This window comes from Girardinichthys multiradiatus, chromosome 11, assembly GCF_021462225.1.
Source record: "Girardinichthys multiradiatus isolate DD_20200921_A chromosome 11, DD_fGirMul_XY1, whole genome shotgun sequence".
Lineage (NCBI taxonomy): Eukaryota > Metazoa > Chordata > Actinopteri > Cyprinodontiformes > Goodeidae > Girardinichthys > Girardinichthys multiradiatus.
Window position 1 is genome coordinate 40,049,694 of NC_061804.1, and position 20,590 is coordinate 40,070,283.

The 20,590-nt window shown below is 38.9% G+C and overlaps 1 protein-coding gene across 1 annotated transcript in view; it reads right to left on the reverse strand.

Moving 5' to 3' along the window:
* The window catches only part of dscama (Down syndrome cell adhesion molecule a), a 146,878-nt gene that overhangs the window by 64,008 nt on the left and 62,280 nt on the right, over positions 1–20,590 (reverse strand). Inside the window, exon 6 of the mRNA XM_047379654.1 lies at positions 5,302–5,448. Within this exon, the coding sequence (XP_047235610.1) occupies positions 5,302–5,448 (147 nt within the window). The remainder of the gene's footprint in view (positions 1–5,301; positions 5,449–20,590) is intronic.

Consider the following 20,590-nt stretch of genomic DNA (forward strand, 5'->3'; position numbering starts at 1 on the left):
ACCACATTAGATTTACAAAATAAGACCTAGACATACTCTACAAAATAAAAGCCTTTTTTTTCACACTGAACATCAACCTTCCACATTTACAAATGATTTTTTAAACTGATAATAGCATACACAATGATTTCAGACAAGCAAGCAGGTTCTATATGACCAATGGAAATAACCCAGAATTGAAAGGACAAACCTGCTAGATTTTCAAAAAAAGACAAAACATGCTCTACAAAATTAAAGCCTTTACATTTTAAACTATAGAAAATTGCAGCACTGGGCTTCACACTAATGTTGGAGCTCATCCAGTGTTTGAAATAGGACCAGATCAGCCCTTTAAAATAAGGCTTACTGAAATTTTCAAAATAAAAGCCTCAACCTTCCATAGTTACTAATGATTTTTTTAAGCTGATAATAGCATAGACAATGATTTTAGAACAACTAACAGAACTAACCCAGACCAGAAAGGACAACCACGCTGGACTTTCAAAATAAGACAAAACATGCTCTACAAAATAATAGCCTTTACGTTTTAAACTATATATCATTGCAGGACTGGGCATTACACTACTGTTGGAGTTCACACAGTGTTGGAAATGGGACTATGCTAGTCCTTTGAAATAAGGCTTACTGAAACTTTCAAAATAAAAGCCTCAGCTTCCATAGTTTGTATTGATTTTTTTTTAAGCTGATAATAGCATACACAATGATTTTAGAATAGCAAACAGGTTCTTTATATCTAGTGGAAGTACACCAGACCTGAAAGGACAAACATGCTGGACTTTCAAAACAACACCTAGACATACCCTACAAAATAAACGCCTTCATATTTCACACAGCAATAATTGCAGCATTGGTCTTAACACTATTGCTGGGACTCTGTGATGGAAATGGATCTACTTTATCCTTTCAAAATAAACTCACTGATATTTACAAAATAAAAGTCTCAACATTCCTTAGTTGGGGCCTGCCACAGTAATGAAGGGAGAACATTGAGTGGCTTGACTCCCATGCCATTGCCTGGTGGCACCTATTACTACACATCTCTAAACTGGACTCTTTATTTATTGGCGACTGCCAAAGCAATGCAAGGACGCATGATTACTGGTGAAACAAGAACAAGTCTAGATAGACATCTTAACCTTCTACCCTCAATCATGATGCACACCGTTCTGTTGCTTTGGTTCCGTACCTCAGCCCCACAACATTTGGCTCTGGTCCAAGAAGCACGCGCCAAGAGGCAGGTCCCGTCTAAATTTCTTCAGAAATTTTCTAGTTTATTACTATTATTATTATGTGAATGCTGAAGAGTGAATAGCTTTAAACGGCAATTTCATAGACTTTTGAATATACGCTGTAGTAAGCATTAGAATTTTAGCTCATTTTAGCTTATATATTGCTTTTTGCATGGTAGATGGGTTAAATTAATATCAGCCTTCATGCTAGTGATAGCCAATATGCTAATGTTATCATTTTAGCTTCTCTTTCTCCTCTCTTCTCTCTTAGCTGAAGAACACTTTTGCGTTTTTTTTGGACAATTTCTTGTTTGTTTTTGTGTTTCTTCAGCATATTTGTTGTTAGTTAATTTTTTTCTGAAAGTTCTGCAATTTTTTGTGTATTTTAGTACTGACTTCAACTTCTTAGGCTATATTTTTGCTTCAGTCTGCTTTTTCAGCTCATCTATGGCAGCTCTTTCCTGCTTTTTTAAAGTTTTTGTCAGTTCTTGCATTTCAACAACTCTTTCAACAAGTTTTGAGGTAACTTTACATTGTTAAGCTGTTTTATAGCTAATAGTCTTCCTGCTCAAACAGATCAGATGACAGTTTTTCTTTGCTGTTTCTGCTATTTCTACTAATTTATCAGATTTCAGCAGATTTTCTGCAGTCAATTTAAGCTTCTTTCTGCCAGCTTTCAGGTAAAAAATTCAGTTTACAGCATTCACACTGCATTTTCACAGGAAATGCAAATTTTTCTAGTTCTAAACCTGTTAATCATGAACCAAGGCCTCTGTGACTCAATGGAAGCACAAGGCTGTGAGCTCAAATTCGGCTTTGTCTCGACCACATATCCAATGGCCCTTTTACATTAGTATCTACTCTACTGAACTTGGGTTTGGTCGGGTCGGGCCCGTTCTGTTCGGCTCTAGATGGTGTTCTTTGTTTTTAACTACAATTGAGTACCATCTCAATGTGGATGGGATGGTCAATAGCTAGGCGGCCCCACACTCCAAAAAAGTAATGTGATGTTATTTGTAGTGAGACAAACAAAACAACAGTCTTGGCTGCTGCTCAGTTTATGGCTTTTTTCATGTCATTTTGTACCCATGCATTACCTTCTCATCATATCCTGCTTAAATTTTGTACTAGTAAACAAGCCACATAGGCCCAATATAATTAAACCATCAGTTATGGAGATAGAATGTTGTAAAATGCATTCAGTAATATATGATTTTCAATATATTTTGCTTCTGATCTCTAGTTGGACCAATTGACTCTAATGGCAATTCTGACAGTTTATGTTCCCCTGATCAAACCAAAATAATACAGCAGCCTATGAGTAGATTATCGAAAATGACTTGTTGACTGCCAAACCTGAAATAAAGCGTCATAAATCAGGTATGAAATGACATCTTATGGTAAACAGTGTTTCATTGTACCCAATTATTTTGGGACCAAAACTGTAAAGGAATAAAATAGTGAAGGGGCAAATGGCCAGCACCAACAACTGACCTGGATATCAGTGTGTGAATGTCTCTACAGACGAGTGAATGTGACTCGTACTGCAAGAGTCTGAATGGTCAATAAGACCAAAAAAGTGATATCTATTTAACACTTTAACATTTTTATTGAACTTGGTCCAGGAATTATCAAGTATAAGATTTACCACGCATTTAGACCATTCAACACAATTTAATTCTAGTTTGAGGCAATTTTTCATGAAACATAATCAAATGACCTGTGGGGGCTTTCAAAAAAAATACAAACACCTGTGAAAATTGGAGTTTTCTGAAACTAATGAAATTGAAGACATAGAAAAGGAAATTTCCAAACTTTTTCCACTATAACTGTGACATACTGTACATTTTGTACACAATGTTTTGCACTTGTGAACAAGTTTAAATGAAAAGGTTCACTGTATGAGTGGAGCTCATATTTTTGAGATCTTTGAACTAAACAATGATGTATTTTACATGACAAACTTGAAGCAAGCACAACTCATCATGACGTCATCCGACAGCACTCTATTTGGAGATGACTGAAAGATTTACCCTGAAAGTATTTTCAGGGTAAACCTTGGATATTTCATGCAGAAAAGACCTGCAACAACATTTTAAAGAGGTGCAATGGTCTTTATTTATAAGCGTGCACACCCTTAAACTAATACTAAGGGTTGAAAGTAGTCAGTCAGTCAGTCAGTCATTTTCTACCGCTTATTCCATGTCCAAAGACATGCCTGTTAGGTTAATTGGTCACTCTAAATTGCCCTTAGGTGTATGAATGAGTGTGTGCTTGGTTGTTTGTGTGTTGCCCTGCAATGGACTGGCGACCTGTCCAGGGTGTACCCCGCCTCCCGCCCATAGACTGCTGGAGATAGGTACCAGCTCCCCCGCGAGGGTTGAAACTATTTGGATTCAATTTCAGCCTTCAGTCTACACGAGTTTCCATTTACTATTAGTTATGGAGAATCTGATTACCCTAACACAGAGTTCAACTTTTGCTCACTTTCATTCTGTAGCTAAAGTCCTCCTTTGCTGCGATATTTCCAAAGATTAATTAATTTTGACGTAGAAAAGTATAGTACAGGAGAACAAAATTGCCTCAACATTATATAGAATTAAATATCATGTTACAAGGAAGATAGCCAATAATAACCACAGTGGGAAACATTTGACATTTTCCAAACAAATTATGAAAATGGCAAACAGAAACTGGTCACGGAGACTACCAATAGGTTGATGGTGACAGTGAAGAAGCTGCACTAATTTCCATTAAGTGGTGGTTGGATTTTACATATTGCAAAAATCAGATTTATTTTCCATGTGTCTAAAAAAGAAGCAGGGTTGTAACACATTATTTTCTTCCACAAAATACATCCAGATTAGGCTAAGATCTCCCAAAGCCCTGTAGATAAATGTGTTATGGTCTGAAGTAACCAATCGAGAAATTTTAGACCAGAATTCTAAAAGGTGGAAACACAGGTGAGCATTCCCATAAGAACGCTACTCGCACAGAAGCATGGTGGTGGCAGCATCATGCTCTGCATCTACATTTTGTTTAGATGGAAATCATGTTTTTGGCTAGGTAAATGAAACTATTTCCATTTAGATGACCTACATGGTTTGTCAGAAGCACAATTTTACACCCATATATAGCGGGAAGAACAAGTATTTGATACACTGCTGATCTTGCAGGTTTTCCCACTTGGAAAGCATGTAGAAGTCTTTAATTTTTTATCATAGCTTCAACTGTGAGTGATGTAATCTAAAGCAAACATCCAGAAAATCCCATTGTCTGATTTCTAAGCAATTAATTAGCTCTTTATATTTGATCGGCGAACAACCAGTAAGAATTCCAGCTCTCACAGGCCTGTTAGAAGTCCGTCCTCCTGTTCTCCACTCATTACCCATCTTAACCGCACCCGGAGTGGCTCTGTAAGAAGCATCTCAAGGTCTTGGAGTGGCCTAGCCAGTCTCCAGACCTGAGCCCAATCGAAAATCTTTGGAGGGAGCTGAAAGTCTGTATTGCCCAGCGACAGCCCTGAAACCTGAAGGATCTGGATCTGGATCTGTATGGAGGAGTGGTCCAAAATCCCTGCTACTCTGTGTGCAAACCTCGCCAAGAACTACCGGAAACGTCGGATGTCTGGAATTACAAACAATGGCTTCTGTACCAGATTGTTTTGTTTTTCTGATGTATCAAATACTTATGTCATGCAATAAAATTCTAATTAATTACTTAAAAATCACACAATTTGATTTTCTGGACTTTTTGTTTTTGATTCCGTCACTCGCAGTTAAATAGTGCCTATGATAAAAATTAAAGACTTCTACATGCTTTGAAAGTGGAAAAACCTGCAAAATCAGCCGTGTATCAAATATTTGTTCACCCCACTGTATTCCTCTGTCATGTGTGCATATTTCTGTACTATTAATTTGTTTCTTGGGTAGAAACTGTCTCTCATGTTAGTGCTTTCATCTCTACGTCATAAACAGATAAAAAATCTATTTAGCAAATTTACATACAGTACTTTTAGAAATGCTGCCTGTTTCCACTGATGATGGGGAATTATTAGACTCTGGGTTCTTACCTGAGACAATAAGACGTGCACTATTGCTCTGTCGGGTCTCTCCTGTGTACCGATGTCGTGTCATACACCTGTAGTTGTAAAGTCCATCTTCCATTTGCACATCCAGGATATACAGGGCACCCGTGGATGTAATTAGAAAACGTGACACTGAGAAGAAACATATTCAGAAAGCAACATCAGCACACTATAAAGCATAGTTTAGATATATCTTAATAAAATCGTAACATCTGTGAAACATAGTAAAATGACACACATAAAAACTTTAAATGCCTGTGGGGCAGCCATAACCACATGACCCATTTATGTTACCTTCAAGGTACCAAAAGTGTACACAGTGCAAACTGTGTACACTTTTGAACATTTTTTCAAAGCTATCTATTTCTTTCCATGAAGAATCTTTTCTTGATTTATCAGTCCCCGCTGAGTTCCCACTCAGTTTAATTGTCTTGTGCAACAAACATCTCATTAAAATAAATAGTAAACCACTGCGTAATGCAAGACAAATACAACTCAACTCTATTGTGTGGTTTGGCTTGTTGTTGTCACTCTCATGCCAAGAAATGAACTAAAATAGAAACACAAAACTACTGTGGTGTAATGATTTACCTCTATAGCTGATATACCCAGAGCTTGTGATAATAAAATCTTACAGTATTTCTTGTCAAACAGACTAGTATGGGGGTGCTGTGTTTGTTGGTATTGGGGTCCAGGTGAACTGTGCAATTGCCTGGTATGTGAACTCAATAGATGTCACAGATGCTGATGTTGGAACCAACAAATACAGCAGGGATCAGAGTAACAAAAAAAGTACCCTGTATCCTTTGTAGGGAGTATGCTGCAACCACTGGATCTCATGTAAATCCAAAAGTGTTAACCCTTTTAAACTGCATTCAGTGCCTTTTAATGCTATAAAGGGATATTCAATGAATTATTGCTGGTGTCTGTGGCTCAGTGAGAAGAGTAGTCGTCTGGCAATCTTAAAGTTGTGGATTTGATTCCAGCTTCCTCCTGCGACATGTTGATGTGCCCCTGGGCAAGGCACTTGACCTCAAATTACCGACTGATTTGCGTATCAGTGTATTAATGTGTGCTCTAGTGTAAAGCGCTTTGAGTGGTCAGTATGACTGGAAAGGCACCATATAAGTTCAGTTCTTTTACCATTAAACATACTTTTCATTAAGCTCACATTTCTATATTAAAAAGTGTTTTTATATGTCTGATGTAATATTCCTATCTTAAATGTGATGTTTTCATTAGCTCTAAGCAGAAAATCATCATTAGCTGCACTAAAGATTTGAAAACTTCATTCTGTGCATTTAATCTATATAATATTTTTGAGTTACTAAAAAAATAACAGAATAATAATAGAATAATGTTACAACTTATTAATTATGAATGTATAAACCCAAAAACACACTGGTAACAAACCTATGCATTTAATTTTGTCCATAAATTGTCTCCATTAGCAGATATTGATGCTCCAAAGTGGTTTAAGGTTACACAGCTCAGTAAAGGTAAAGACATTTGAAAATAGAGCAGAGTCAAGAAAGATTGCCAGACACTGGTCAAATATCTGGCAATCTGATCTGATTTTGGTTCTTATGACTGAAATGAATAGAAGTGGATTTGAGAACATGTGTCACTTGATCCCATTAATTTCTTTAGGGTGCTTAGCTTGGTGTTTCACTGTTTTGGTCAATGACTGTATAATAATTTGAAGAATGCTAAAACATATTTGGCGAAATGGCTTATTTCTTCACGGACTGCAATTTTTGGGAGTCTAAACCACTGCGACTGAATAATAATGATAATATAATAACAATAATATATTTATATACATATATATATATTGTCACAGATTGCAGGAGAGAAAGACAGCTGTGTGTATTCATTTCATCTTATACACCCTACAGAGAAGATCCAATATTGAAGTCACTTAGCAAATATTTGCAAGTCAAGTGAGGTACACAGCCCTGTGTGATTGTAGTCACCAAACATCTGCTGCAGCCCATTTAGCTGTGAGCAGCTCTGAGGCGCCGTGACAAGACTGTGTGCTGTGTAGCAGCGTAACACAGCTCGTTATCATGTAGCTCATCGCTCTTCCCTCTCTCTCCTGAGGGAAACTCTCACACAGAGTTCTGCTCTTCCTTTTTTTCCTCCCGCTCCAGACTAAAGTGCGAGGAGCCAGGAATCACAAAGCTCTTTGATAAGGCACGGCTGCGCAGGTCGGATCGCAGTAATGTAATGCTAATTTGCATGAACACGTGGAAGGAGATGGAGGTAGTCAATATTTATGAGGGGCAATGTGCGCCGAGGCCGGTGGCTGCCGGAGTATTTTATGTCACAAATGATGGAGAGGGCTATCAGGGATGGTGATCAAATGAGGCTGGCACATGGCGGAGGAATCTGAGGGTACTGTGAGACACATCATGATACCGACTTTATGGGGTGCTGAATTACCCTCATTTAGTCCTGCCATGCCAGTTTAACACTGATTAAGACTGCTGGGGTAGACTTTTACACAGCACATGCTTATGATAAGGGAATGTAGATCACCAAACTGAGAACATCTCAGTATCTATCTAGGGTTTGTTGGTGCATTAAGAAAGACATGAAAAGAGAAAACTGGTGAAGGAGATGGTGGACTGTACAGAAAAGAGAAGTGAAGATGCTACAATAGGAAAATGGTGACCTAGTGAAAAACAGGACATCATTGATTTGACTCCCTGCTGGTGTCTGAGCTAGCTCAGATGTTCTTAAAGTGCACACAACAAACAACATATAATTAAAAGGAAGGGGGTGTTCATGTATTTGTGTATATTTTCCATTTTGTAAGTTATAGCTTGGTTCTCTCTTCTTTTTTTCCCCATTTCTTTACTCTTCTCTGAACATTGTCTGGCATCAGCAAAAATGAGAGCAGCTTTCATTTTAACATGGAATATGTGAATGGGACAAAAGGCAATACTGAAAGCTTCGCAAGATTTGGAGTCCAGTTTGGGGAGCAGAGCAGTACTAGAGGCTGACATTTTTTCGGGAATCCCACGGGTCACTGGATTCCCATGGGAATCCTGCGGGATACGAGACAGCATCAGTAAAGATCACGTGATTGGGACGGTACAGGATAAAAAATTAACGGGAGCAGACGGGAGCGGGGGCTAACCAATAGGAGGAAAAATAAACTAAGATCAATTGTGTTTGGAAATGTAAAACTGAGACTTTGTTATAAACTTTAAGAAAAATAACGTTGGATCGACGCTACCATTGTGTAGTTTTTTTTCCAAGAAGCCTATACTATAATGCCAGTCAAACGAACTACACGACCCACAAGCCAACAGGGCTTGTGATCGATGTTTTTCACCTGCATTCAGAACGCAGCAATGGAGGGAGCAAACGCAGGTGGAGAACTGGACGTGGTAAAATTGAATTTGCAACGTAAAGTCAGAAGTAAGGTCTTATCTATTAAACTCATAGAGCTGACAGGAAAGCGCAAATATTACCGAACTTTAGGAGAGTTGAATGCAGCGGTGTTAACACGCAGTTTGCTGCTTGTAAAACGTGTTTAGTCGTAATCAAGTTCACCAGTGATTAAGGCACACTTTTAAGGCAAATTCTGGATTGAATCAGCCCTGCATCTCTTCATTCATCAAACCAAAAGTACCATCACATGTGTCAAGTCTCATCTGACTAACAAAATTGCTGCATGTGCTCTAAAGATTTAAGAGCCTTTGCCACAGTAGAGGGGAAAGGCTTCATCAAGGGAAGATTTTACATAAATACGTAGTGAAATAGAAAAAAAAATTTATGTACCATTAAATGTACAATTTATTTAATATATCATTAAATATTAAGTGTACCACTAATTACGTCATGTCGCCTTTAAATTTATACGTAATTATTCAGTGGCACATTTAATTGCATAATAGTCTATTTCATGATATAATGGTACATTTATTGTTTCTAATGATGTATTAAATAAATAAATGGTACCTTTTAATTTAATGGCACATTTAATGTTACATTTCTTTCATGTTACATTTACTTCACTTGTGGGACATTCACAACATTTATTTATTAAATGATGATTTTATTGTATTAATTTTGTCCAGTTTGACCCTCCATTCTTGATGCCTGTATAGGAGGTCATGTCAGAATTTGAATCAGGTGTTCTGGAGCAGACACACATCTAAAACTAGCAGGGAAGGGGTCCCTGAGGACCAGGGCTGTGAACCATTGAGGTACAGTTTCTAAATTGTGAAGGTAATGCCTTTTTGCACTTTTGTTCACCAAGTACAGTTCTCTTGCTAGGTGCATTTTTCTTTCTTTTCAGCAACTTGAAACATAAAAGTAATGTCATTGTTCAAAGGAAACAGTCACTTAATAAATAAGTAAAATACAACTATGTAAATTTTGTTTATTCAGCTAAGATAGGCATGGTCTGTTTCCTTGTTTGATATTTTATTATTTCTTCATTAATATTCTTTTTACTTTAACTCTCCTTTACTACAGCTAAAAACAGGGACCTAACTGGTCCTTCAAAGAAAGAAATTGCCAAAAGACTAAATGAAGAAAACCAAAATGGGAGCGGCACAGGAGCGGGAGTCGTTCTAAATGGGAGAGGGATGGAAGTGGGAGTCAATTTATCAGGAGTGGGATGGGACAGGATTTTTATTTATGCTGGCCTGGGATTGGGATGGGACAAGACATTTTTCTGTGTCACCCCCTAAGCAGTACATCTAAATTTCCAGCTCATTTTGTCACCAGCCAAGGCTTACATGAGAGAAGCCCGCTCTCATGTGTACTTACAGAACTAAAGAAAATCAGACCTTAAAAGGACAATTTGTGTAGTCTTATATTCTTTCAATACCAATTTTAGCTGAAATAACACCTAGAAACATGATTGGTTTATGAAACCCCTCTTATTATTCTATAGGTTTGTATGCACATTTTTATAACTCAGAGAACCTTACAAACAGTTCTGTTTATGTATATTTATATAGTGCTGATTCACAGTAAATGTAATCTCAAGGGACTTTAGATGACATTTGATGAAGTAAAATAGATGTCCATGGACATACAATGTTTGGAGGGATATGTGTTTTTAAGGACCAACATGCTGAAAAGAGACTTGAGATTGAAACCAAATGATTAAACTCACCATATTACTCATACCATATTAGGACTACCCCATGGTCTCCATGACCTTCAGGATCACAAGCAATTTGAAAGATTTTGAGTAATTGTAGTGTGAAGGCAATCATTGTGCTGAAATCTGCTTTTAGAAATGGCAGCACATAACAAGTAGCTAATTCCCTGTTGTTTTCCCTGGCCTATCCTACCACAATGCTACAACCACAGGTATCACATGTGTACCAGAATGGAATTGTCTATGTATATGGAAGGTTTCTGCACACCAATAGTCAGTGTTAGTTTTATTGTGGAGAAGCAAACGCCCTCAGGACTTTCATTAGTGGCATGAGACAATGCTGATAGGCATTGTCTCATCAGGCTTTGATGCACTGAAGCATAACAATGTTTTTTATGGGTTGCGCTGCAACTATTGTATATTTCTTTTATAAACCATATGATTCATGGCTCATTTGTTTTTTTTCCTTATCTTTCTACTCCTTATCATCCTTCTTTACACACTTCAGTAACTACGTTACCAGCCTCTCATTGACAACATGACAAAAATGTAAACTGCAGCCTAAAAAGATTACTAACTTCTTTGGTCTCCCAGCAGCCAATCTATGCACAATATTGGGGTGCATGCATACCAGCAGATGCCTATCTTTATCAGTTCCAGAACTGAAGAAATCTTTTGGATGAGAGGTAAAATGTTTTCAAGAAACAAGAGAAAAGGCCATTTAACTTCTACTTAAGCACTTTGGACTTTATGTGCAATGTGCCTAATCATGGTACTGTGTTTATTGGTGTTAAAATTGTGGATTATTTGCTTTAGCTGCTTGGTAAAGTCCTTTTTGTTGCAAGAAGAGTAGCAATATGGGTAATGCACACTTGTAACACTCTCAGCAACACTCTCAGCTGAGAGCTGCGAGTGTTGCCATCCTAGGGTGGGCATAACGAGGTTGTGGCCTTGGCATTTTCACTGACACATTTAATCTTCTTACAGTGGAAATTGTTGAATCCATACTAACAGAGCCAGAGAAACAGCCTCAACTCCTGATGCAGTCTGTGTTGGGATATGTCAGACATATCAGGAAGTGTTGGTGTTGTGTCCACACCTGTGTGAATATTTTGCTAATTATGGCTTCATTTCAGCCCAGGTGGCTTGAAGGACCATCCATTGTCTCCTCTTCCCTTCCTTCGGCCCACCCAGCTGCTTTGGCATCACTGGTGCTGCAAACACAAGTCCCTTTCTGTGGATCCTCACTAAATAGCTTCAATAAATCCCTATTTAAGCCACGCTGAGGCTGCAAGTAGATGTTTTGTTGTCTAGGACACTTTGCAGTTTGCCAGTGAAACCCTAATTGCTTGTGCGACATAATAGAAAGAGTGAAAATCATGCCTGTGCCCTCGTGCTATCGAAGCACTTTTTGCCAAGGACAGTTTGCACGGGGGTACATATGTCATCAGAAGACAAAAAGGCTAATGTGCACCAAGGACTATGAGAGCAGGATTTCTGTTTAGGTGTATCACAGTGACACATGGTGGCATAGCTGAGCACTTTGACCCGAGCTTGATCGGCGACCATCTGCCCAGAACCGCCCGCTTTACCAAATGAATCAGAACGGCTCGCTTAAGGCATTTCACTGCAGTTATAATTGAGACATGAGAAAGGATGAGATGAGAGGAGGAGGTGAAGACACACTGAAGCAGAGAGACAAAAAAATTAAAGATCAAGAGGAAAAGAGCACCTCTGGGATACAACCACTTTCTGTCATCTTAAATGGCTTACAAATTGGCTTACAGCTATGCACTTCCAGAGGGGGAGGAAAAAAGGCACAACTTTCATATGCTAATTCAGATCATGGCTAGGCAGAGCAATTAACAACAAAAGTGTCAGCCCTGTCTGTCTGACAGATCGCAACAGGAACACAGCACCTCTATCTCTCTGAGTCCTACCCTGACGGTTACAGATTAAATATGCTGCTGCAAAGGCAACTGCTCAATGAAACTCAGTGGTGCAGTTAGAAAGGGAACAGATGGTAAATTAAAAAAATCTTTGAACTGTTATTGTATTTACATAAACACACTGTTAATAATAAGCTGTGGAAAGCCATTTTCCCCAAGAGCTCTTCAGAACTTTGACTTGAACCTGATTAACAACAGTCTGGATGCCACTGACAGGAAACCAGTGCATCAGCTAAACAATGCACATAAAAAGTGCCTCCTCATCACTCTGCTGGCAGAGTCCCTGCTGTGCAACTGTCTTCGAGTGTATTAGTGTGTGGAGGATGTTCCCAGGAGACAGCCCAGGCCCACAGTGTCACCATAACCTTGGCCATTCGGTGCAATTCACAGCATTTTCAAAGTTTGAGGCTAATGAACCAATTATCAGTAAACTCTTGTGAAGTGTATGCTGAAAAAATTGTAAACTGAAAAATTGTAATCACACAAATCAGAGCACAAAACAATTTTCCTTGATAAATTCTGGATTTTGTCTATAACCCTTTTTCCATGCGCTCTATCTTGGCAGGCTCCACTGAGCTCGTTTTGTGACCGTTTCCATTACCAGCTTTGTCGGCCCAGTATTGGCTCAGCAGCAGGTCCCATTGGGGCTGCACAGAGCCCAAATGTGACGTGAACAGACTGTTGCTAACTGATCGGTCATGGGTGCGGTCAGCCAAATGTGTCTTTGAGCAGAAAAACAACCACCATTTTCCAAACTTGCTACACTAAAGGCAAGCCATTAAATCCTCACATGTATACATCAACTGTAAACCTTGTTGCAATGATGAGGTGCCAGATTTTCTGTGCATCATAGGAGACTGCAATATTCAGCCATCAGTGAGTCAATGGAAATACAACAGGTTTGGTACTGAGTAGAGCAAGGTCTTGCTGAGTGTAGCCGTGTGGTGCTAAATTCCTGAACAGAAAAGAGGCATTAGACTGTGCTGAAAGAGTAGCTAAACCCCAAATAATTTTTTTTTGCATATAAACTGTACTAATTGGGCCTTAAGGTGCTATCTGTATGCTACTGTGCAAATTTTGTAATTTGTAATATTTCATGTAAACTCGTTTAAATCTACAATTTTTGGCCTAAAACCATCTTCGTGCTGACCTCTTTAGGTTGAAGGGTGTCTACTGCAGTTAAATTTTCCTGTTGGTTACAAATGATACAGCTTGGTTGATGTCAACGTCTCAGCCTCGCATTTGGGTATAAAACCATCTCACTCTGACACACGCCCCTGTAGCAAGTCAGGAGTTGGAAATGCAAGCATTGTGAGATAATTTAAAGGGGTCCTATTATGCAAAATTCCCTTTTTGATGACTAACAACTGAAGTGGAGCTCCACCCACTTGATTTTTAAAGAAGATCACATCTCTCCGGCTGGTTTTACCTTACACGCGCTTTACAATGGCTACCCTCAAAGGCAGATGTTCTGTTGTTGACTGCAAAGACCCACTTGTGTCCATGCACATTCTCCTGCTGTTGGATAACAGAGATACGTGGCTTCATTTTATTTTTGAGGGCAATGTTCCAGTCACATTGCCAAAGACAGTACTTGTTTGCGCAAATCACTTCATCACAGGCTGCTTTGAGAAGTCACATCAGTACACGTCAAGATTAGCAGAAAGACATTGACTGAAGAAAAGTTCAGTCCCTACTGTTTGTGTAAAATCTGCAAATGACAGAAATCTAAGTACTTATTGTTGCGTCTAAAGGGCAAAACATAGTCGGGCGTACAGTGAGCAGCTCAGACTCCCCGCATATTGTCCACTTTCCCATATTTTTGGTGACAAATTCCTAAGTTTCCTACACTTTCTGCCATGGCTTCAGCGGACAGGGATGCAGAAATAATTTGCCACGTAGCTTTGAAAAAACAAAACGAAAAGAAGGTGGTGTTAAAGGCCATTAAACCACACTACTGACGAAGAAGAGGAATACACCTCTCAGTGCGAGGCGAGAGCAGCCGCGACGCTGCCCGTACTCATGACTGGCTGCTTGGAGCAGTGTGTCACATATAAGACGTGGAGATGTGGAGACCTTTTCCTGGCGAGCAGTTTATTGTGTGGCACCGTGTACATGGTAGCAGAAATTAAGCTTTGCGCGGACATGTTCAGCGGACATCCCTTTTGAGTCCGCGCCTGTCAAGTACACGCGACTATGTCTGGCACTTTATAGGTTTTGTTTTCACGTGTACGAAATGCTGGGCACCGCCAGATACAGCTAATTTGCATAAAAGTGACAGAGCCCTAAAACAGCTCATTCTGAAAGGAGCTCAAAAAAGGGGAACTGAGGAGGTGAAATCTCATTATCTGAGAATGATTTTGTGCATGTTTTGTATATCCCATAGACCTATCTCAATTGTATAAAAGGAAGTATAATAGGTCACCTTTAAATTTACATCTACATGAAATGTAAACTTTCTGAAACTTTACTACTTTGAATGCCCATGTTAGCAATGATGCTGCTAAATTCGCTTTATCACTGGATCCCTTCTTCCTCAGCAGCGCCAGGCTTGGGCATTGCTGTGGCAGCGCCTTGAGCCAATGGTTTGGACTGATAAGGCTCAGGCCCTCTGGGCTTCATAAAGCCTCCCTCAACCTCCAATGATGAGGGGTGTGAAAAATCTTCCACATCAAAAGATCTATCTGTGGCAAAACTGCCAGCGTCCCTCTGGTCACTCTCCATGTTTTAATATGTCATAATAAGCTAGCTGCCACTTTCCCTCATCCTGACGACACTCCTGCTTAAGCCATTCATCCCCACACTTCGCCGTGCCCCTCAGTGTCTCTTGGCACTGCCCACTCTGGTGGAATTTTTCAAAATTTGTCTGGGGGCAGGGTTATGCTTTTACATTGGGTTAGGTACACTTTAAAACAATCCTTCATTTGTTTCTGTACAGGTCAGTTTTTGGAACAACTCTGACCTGAGTCAGCGTCTTTCTGGCTTGACTGTCAAAAATCAATTTTTCTGATTAGTGAATGAAACATTAAGTGCTTATTACATAGAGACCGACGTGACATGTTTTTCAATAACCCAGCACACATGGCCACCTAGAAAACTGTGTGACTGCAGGTTAACAATTCACATTATTGATTAAATACATATTGATATTTTCAGTTGGTAAGGCTAACTTTCTATAACAATAGTTAAATGCTGTTTGACATTGACAGGTCACTCACCCACGATACCTCTGCCTAATATAAATAAAAATGGCAGCTCACTGTAGTCAGGCTAAATGCTGGGAATTATAGTTCTTCAAGAGAAATCTTATAGCTGCATCTATGTTAAACTGTAATTCCTTCATGGTGCGATAAAAAATTATGAGCACTTGTCTTTTCAATAGTCTGAAATTGGTGCTATAATATTACCATATGTTATATCACATTGTTTCCAAGTATGATAATGTTACAAGAGGACTGGTGCCAGAGTGGTCTGTGTGTAATAATGAGAGGACTGAGCCCAAGAGTGTCTGAGCTCTAATTAGGCCTGATCTCAGTCATTGGCATTGGAAGTGGGATTTGATCGGGCTGGCATACGTATGCCTATGGAAGAAAGGGGACCCAACCAGTGTTTGCTGCCCCTGTAATAAAAATCATCTGTCACTTTTACAGAAGGTGCTGTGACAACTGCTGAGGTTGCCATGACAACATGTTGGTTTAGTGTGCAGTATTCCCATCATTGCAACACAAGGGAGACCTGGTATTAGCCTTGTCCAGCCTAATATTTCGGTGGACAGATGCACACAATTATGAGCTGTTCCTACCTATTCTGTATTTACCGTATATTGGAAATGTATGTGTGATTTGCTATGACATGTAGGGGAGTTTCTTCCTAATATAAAAGTTAAATCATTTTCGCAAAGGTTTATTAAAGACTGCTGTACAAAATATACAAAAGAAACAACAACAACACTGACTTAAATGAAATTGAAACCATCAAACCCACACATTTCAAAAGATCTCATGTTGTAGCAGTGAGAAATTGCAAAATGCTTTGCAGGACTATAAATATGTTATTTCTGAATGTTTTATCAAACAGGCTACGCGAGCTGGAGACTACAGTCAGATGAACAAAAAATAATTTGAGAGTATTTCCTTGTCACAGTTAAGGGGTTTACAGATTTGCCCATTCTGACCATTCCTCTTTGGACAGTCACTATAGGCCATTCAGAGTCCTGAAACCTACCTTACATTTTATCATTGGCTCAGCCCACAGATTTTCTATAGGATTTAGGGCTGGGAAGTTAGATGACCATGAAAGTAGGCTGATTTTGTAACTGGTGATCCATTTCTGTGTTGACTTGTCTAAATGTATTAGATGATTATAATGTTGAAATGCCATGTGAAGACTTATTTTTTTTTTGTTTTGTACCAAAGCTTATACATTTTTTATTTAAAATCTGCTGCTATTTCAAGAACTTCATGACACCATGCATGTTAGCAAAGGTTCCCTTAGCCTTCAGATAAACAACCAGTATAACAGTATAACAGTATAACAGTATAACAACCAACTCAGAATAACAGATCCTCCACCTTACTTAACAGTTGACATGCGGTGTTTTTCCACATTGTCATCATACGTTTTGTTAATGCTAAACTGTTTAGACCATTTTATAACTAATGTTCCAGAAGTGATTTCATTTAAGGCAAGGCAAATTTATTTATACAGCACATTTCAGTAGCAAGATATTTCAAAGTGCTGTACATGAAAAAAAAAGAAAAAGAGACATGATAGGAAAGTACATTACAGTGTCATAAAGATAAATACATGATTAACAAACACAAATATTTAAGGGAATAAAAATTTTAATTAAAATGATAAGATGATAATAAAAAAGTAGATAGAGTAGATTTGAGCCAGAAGACCTGAGAGGTCTGGGTGATTGATTTACTGAGAATAATTTTGTAATGTATTTTGGTGATAAGCCATTCAGTGATTTATAGACTACCAGAAGTATTTTAAAGTCTATTCTCTGAGCTACAGGGAGTCAGTGTAAGGACTTTAGAACCGAGGTGATGTGCTCCACTTTCTTAGTTCTAGTGAGGACGCGGGCAGCAGCGTTCTGGATCAACTGCAGCTGTCTGATCGACTTTTTAGGCAGACCTGTGAATAAAGATGAACGCATGAATAAGTTTTTCAAGGTCCTGCTGAGACATTAGTCCTTTAATCCTGGAGATGTTCTTCAGGTGATAGAAGGCTGACCTTGTTATTCAGGTCTGAGTCCATCACTACACCCAGGTTTCGAGCCTGACTGGTGGTTTCTAGCTATATTAACTGAAGCTGTGTGCTAACTTTTAAATGCTCGTCCTTTGGTCCAAAGATTATTACTTCAGTTTTGTTTTGATTCAGCTGAAGAATCCTTTTGGCCCATCCATGCATTGATTTCTTCTAAGCATTTACCCAGCGCTTGAAGGGGTTCATAGTCACCTGGTGACATCGTAACGTACAGCTGTGTGTCATCTGCATAGTTATGATAACTTACGTTGTTGTTTATTATAATCTGAGTTGGGGGAGCATGTAGATATTGAATAGGAGGGGCCCTAAGATGGACCCTTGGGGAACGACACACGTGATTTTTGTGGTCTCTGATGTAAAGTTACCTACCGACACAAAAAAATCCCTGTCCTTCAAGTAGGATTTAAACCAGTTGAGTGATGTACCAGAAAGGCTGACCCAGTTTTCCAGGCGCTCTAATAAAATGGAGTGATCAACAGTGTTGAATGCTGCACTAAGGTCCAATAATACCAGCACTGTGGTTCTTCCACAGTCTGCATTTATATGGATGTCATTGAACACCTTGACAAGGGCAGTCTCTGTACTGTGGTGAGCTGGGAGCCTGACTGGAAGACATCGAAGCGGCTGGTCATTGTTAGGAAGTTGTTTAACTGTTGAAACACAGCTTTTGCAATAATCTTACAGATGAAGGGGAGTTCTGTAGTACTGCAGTAGCAGCTTGTCCAAGATGTTCTTTTACAATAGCAGTTTGATAATTGCTGTTTTTAGGGCCTGGGGGAAAACACCTGAGAAAAGGGATGTGTTTATTATTTGAGTTAAATCAAATTTTATGACGGACGAAGCTTTCTTAAGGAAAGCTGTTGGTAAAACATCGAGACAGCAGGAAGAACAGCTTAGTTCAATTTCGGTACAATGTACAATTTCTTCTACGTTTTTGTAGTTTATTTGGTGAAATTGGGAAATTTCTTCAAAATCAGTACCAGCTGGAGACAACTTTGGTACTGGAGTTGATGTGGATGTGCTGACTGCCCCTCTGATCTTTTGGTTTTTTTCAGTAAAGAATTTAGCAAATTCATTGCAGGCCCTGGTAGAGTGGAGTTCAGATGCTACAGTTACAGGAGGGTTTGTTAACCTGCCAACCGTGGCAAATAAGGAATGAGCATTGTTAATGGTTTTGCTGATGATCTCAGAAAAGAAAGATTATCTCGCATTTTTCAGTTGTAAGTTATATCTTTGGAGTCTCTATTTGTAGATATTATAGTGAACCTGGAGTCCAGTCTTTCACCACCTGCATTCAGCTTTTCGACACTCCCTTTTGTCACTTCTGACTGGTGGAGCACTTCTCCACGGATACTTTTTCTTCCCAGAAATTACCTTCACTTTAATTGAAGCAACTGAATCAATGATGTCCAAGATTTTAGAATGAAAGTTATCTACCAGCTCATTATAGGGCAAAGTGGAGGTGGAAGAGTAAATCTGGTTAAAGGTTTTAGCAGGACCGTCCTTAAAGATGCGTCTATGTCTCGAGATGATGCTTTCAAAAATAACAGAAAAGTGGTCAGATAGGGCAACATCAGTTACAGACACCTTGGAAATGTTTAGACCCTTAGTGATGATCAAGTGTGTTACTGTTTGTGTGTTTGCTGTTTAACATGTTGAGTCAAACCAACATTTCTGAGAAAGAGTTTTCTTCTTCTATCTTCAGGATTGTCATTATGAATGTTGAAGTCTCCCACAATAATTAAACAGTCATAATCAACACATTTCACAGCTAAAAGCTCATTAAACTAAGGGCTGCTGGTGGGTTTATTCTCGTCGTTCTGTTTGCTGGCTGAGTCGCTGAGCTGGCTGTCACTGTTTGGAATCACAGGCAGAATTGAATTATCACTGTACCCCATATTTACCTCAATATTTACAAGTAAACTAGTAATATTGCTAGTTGATAGACTTTCATCTCCAAAATAGTCAATTTCTGTTCAAGTTTGTTGAAGTCCTCTGTGATGAAGAAAGGCATCTTGTGCTGATTAGTTGACGTCGACTTGTCCTTTCAGGTTCGATTAAAAAAACATGGTGAAATCCTTTAGAAAAACTAAAAATATAAATAATCCTTGGGAGTTACTGGTATGAAGTAGTTTTAGTCCAACTTTTCCATAATTTTGGCAAACAGATAAAATGTTAAGAGTAAAAGACTGCAAGCAAGCAGGGAGCAGGGCAGAAAGGCGTCCGAGCAGGCTGAGAGGCAGAAGTGGAAGTGGTGCATCATTAAATCAATTATTCAACTATTCATCACCTATAAATCAACGTGGGGTTTTCTCCCCACTAAATAACTACTCAAATTAAAAGTTGGATTGTAATTTTATTTTCGAGCAGGATTATGCTGCTGCAATAAAAGTTTAGTATAAAAGAAAAAAAAAAAAAAAGATTAGTTTATTTTAAGTTTTCATACATCTCTACTAGGAGTAACATCACATCTACAGTAGATCTCTTAAATGCAGTTAACTACATTAATTTTTTTTAATTACTAAGAATGAACCAAATAAAAGCATTTATTAACGATATCAAATCTCATTTTAAATTCTTTTCTCTAATCATAGGACATGTTCTCATTTCAGAATCAATGAAATAAAGAGAAATACAAATGAACCTCCTGGCTAAACTCCCCCAGTACTGGGGCTGTAACTGTCTGGGCCTGGGCCCTGTTTTATTTCTTCTCTGGAGTTGAGTCAGTGTAGGAGGCTGAGCGTTTTTTATTGCCGCCCCTAATCAGCAGTAGCATCCCTCTGCTCATTAACTAGACACATGCTAGCCTCAGGCGCACAGCCTCACGTGTCAACTGCAGATAAAGATGTCATCTTCTGCTTCACTGAGTAAACTGCTATTAAAACTCCATGCAAAAAGACGCTGAATGATATTCAAATCAGTA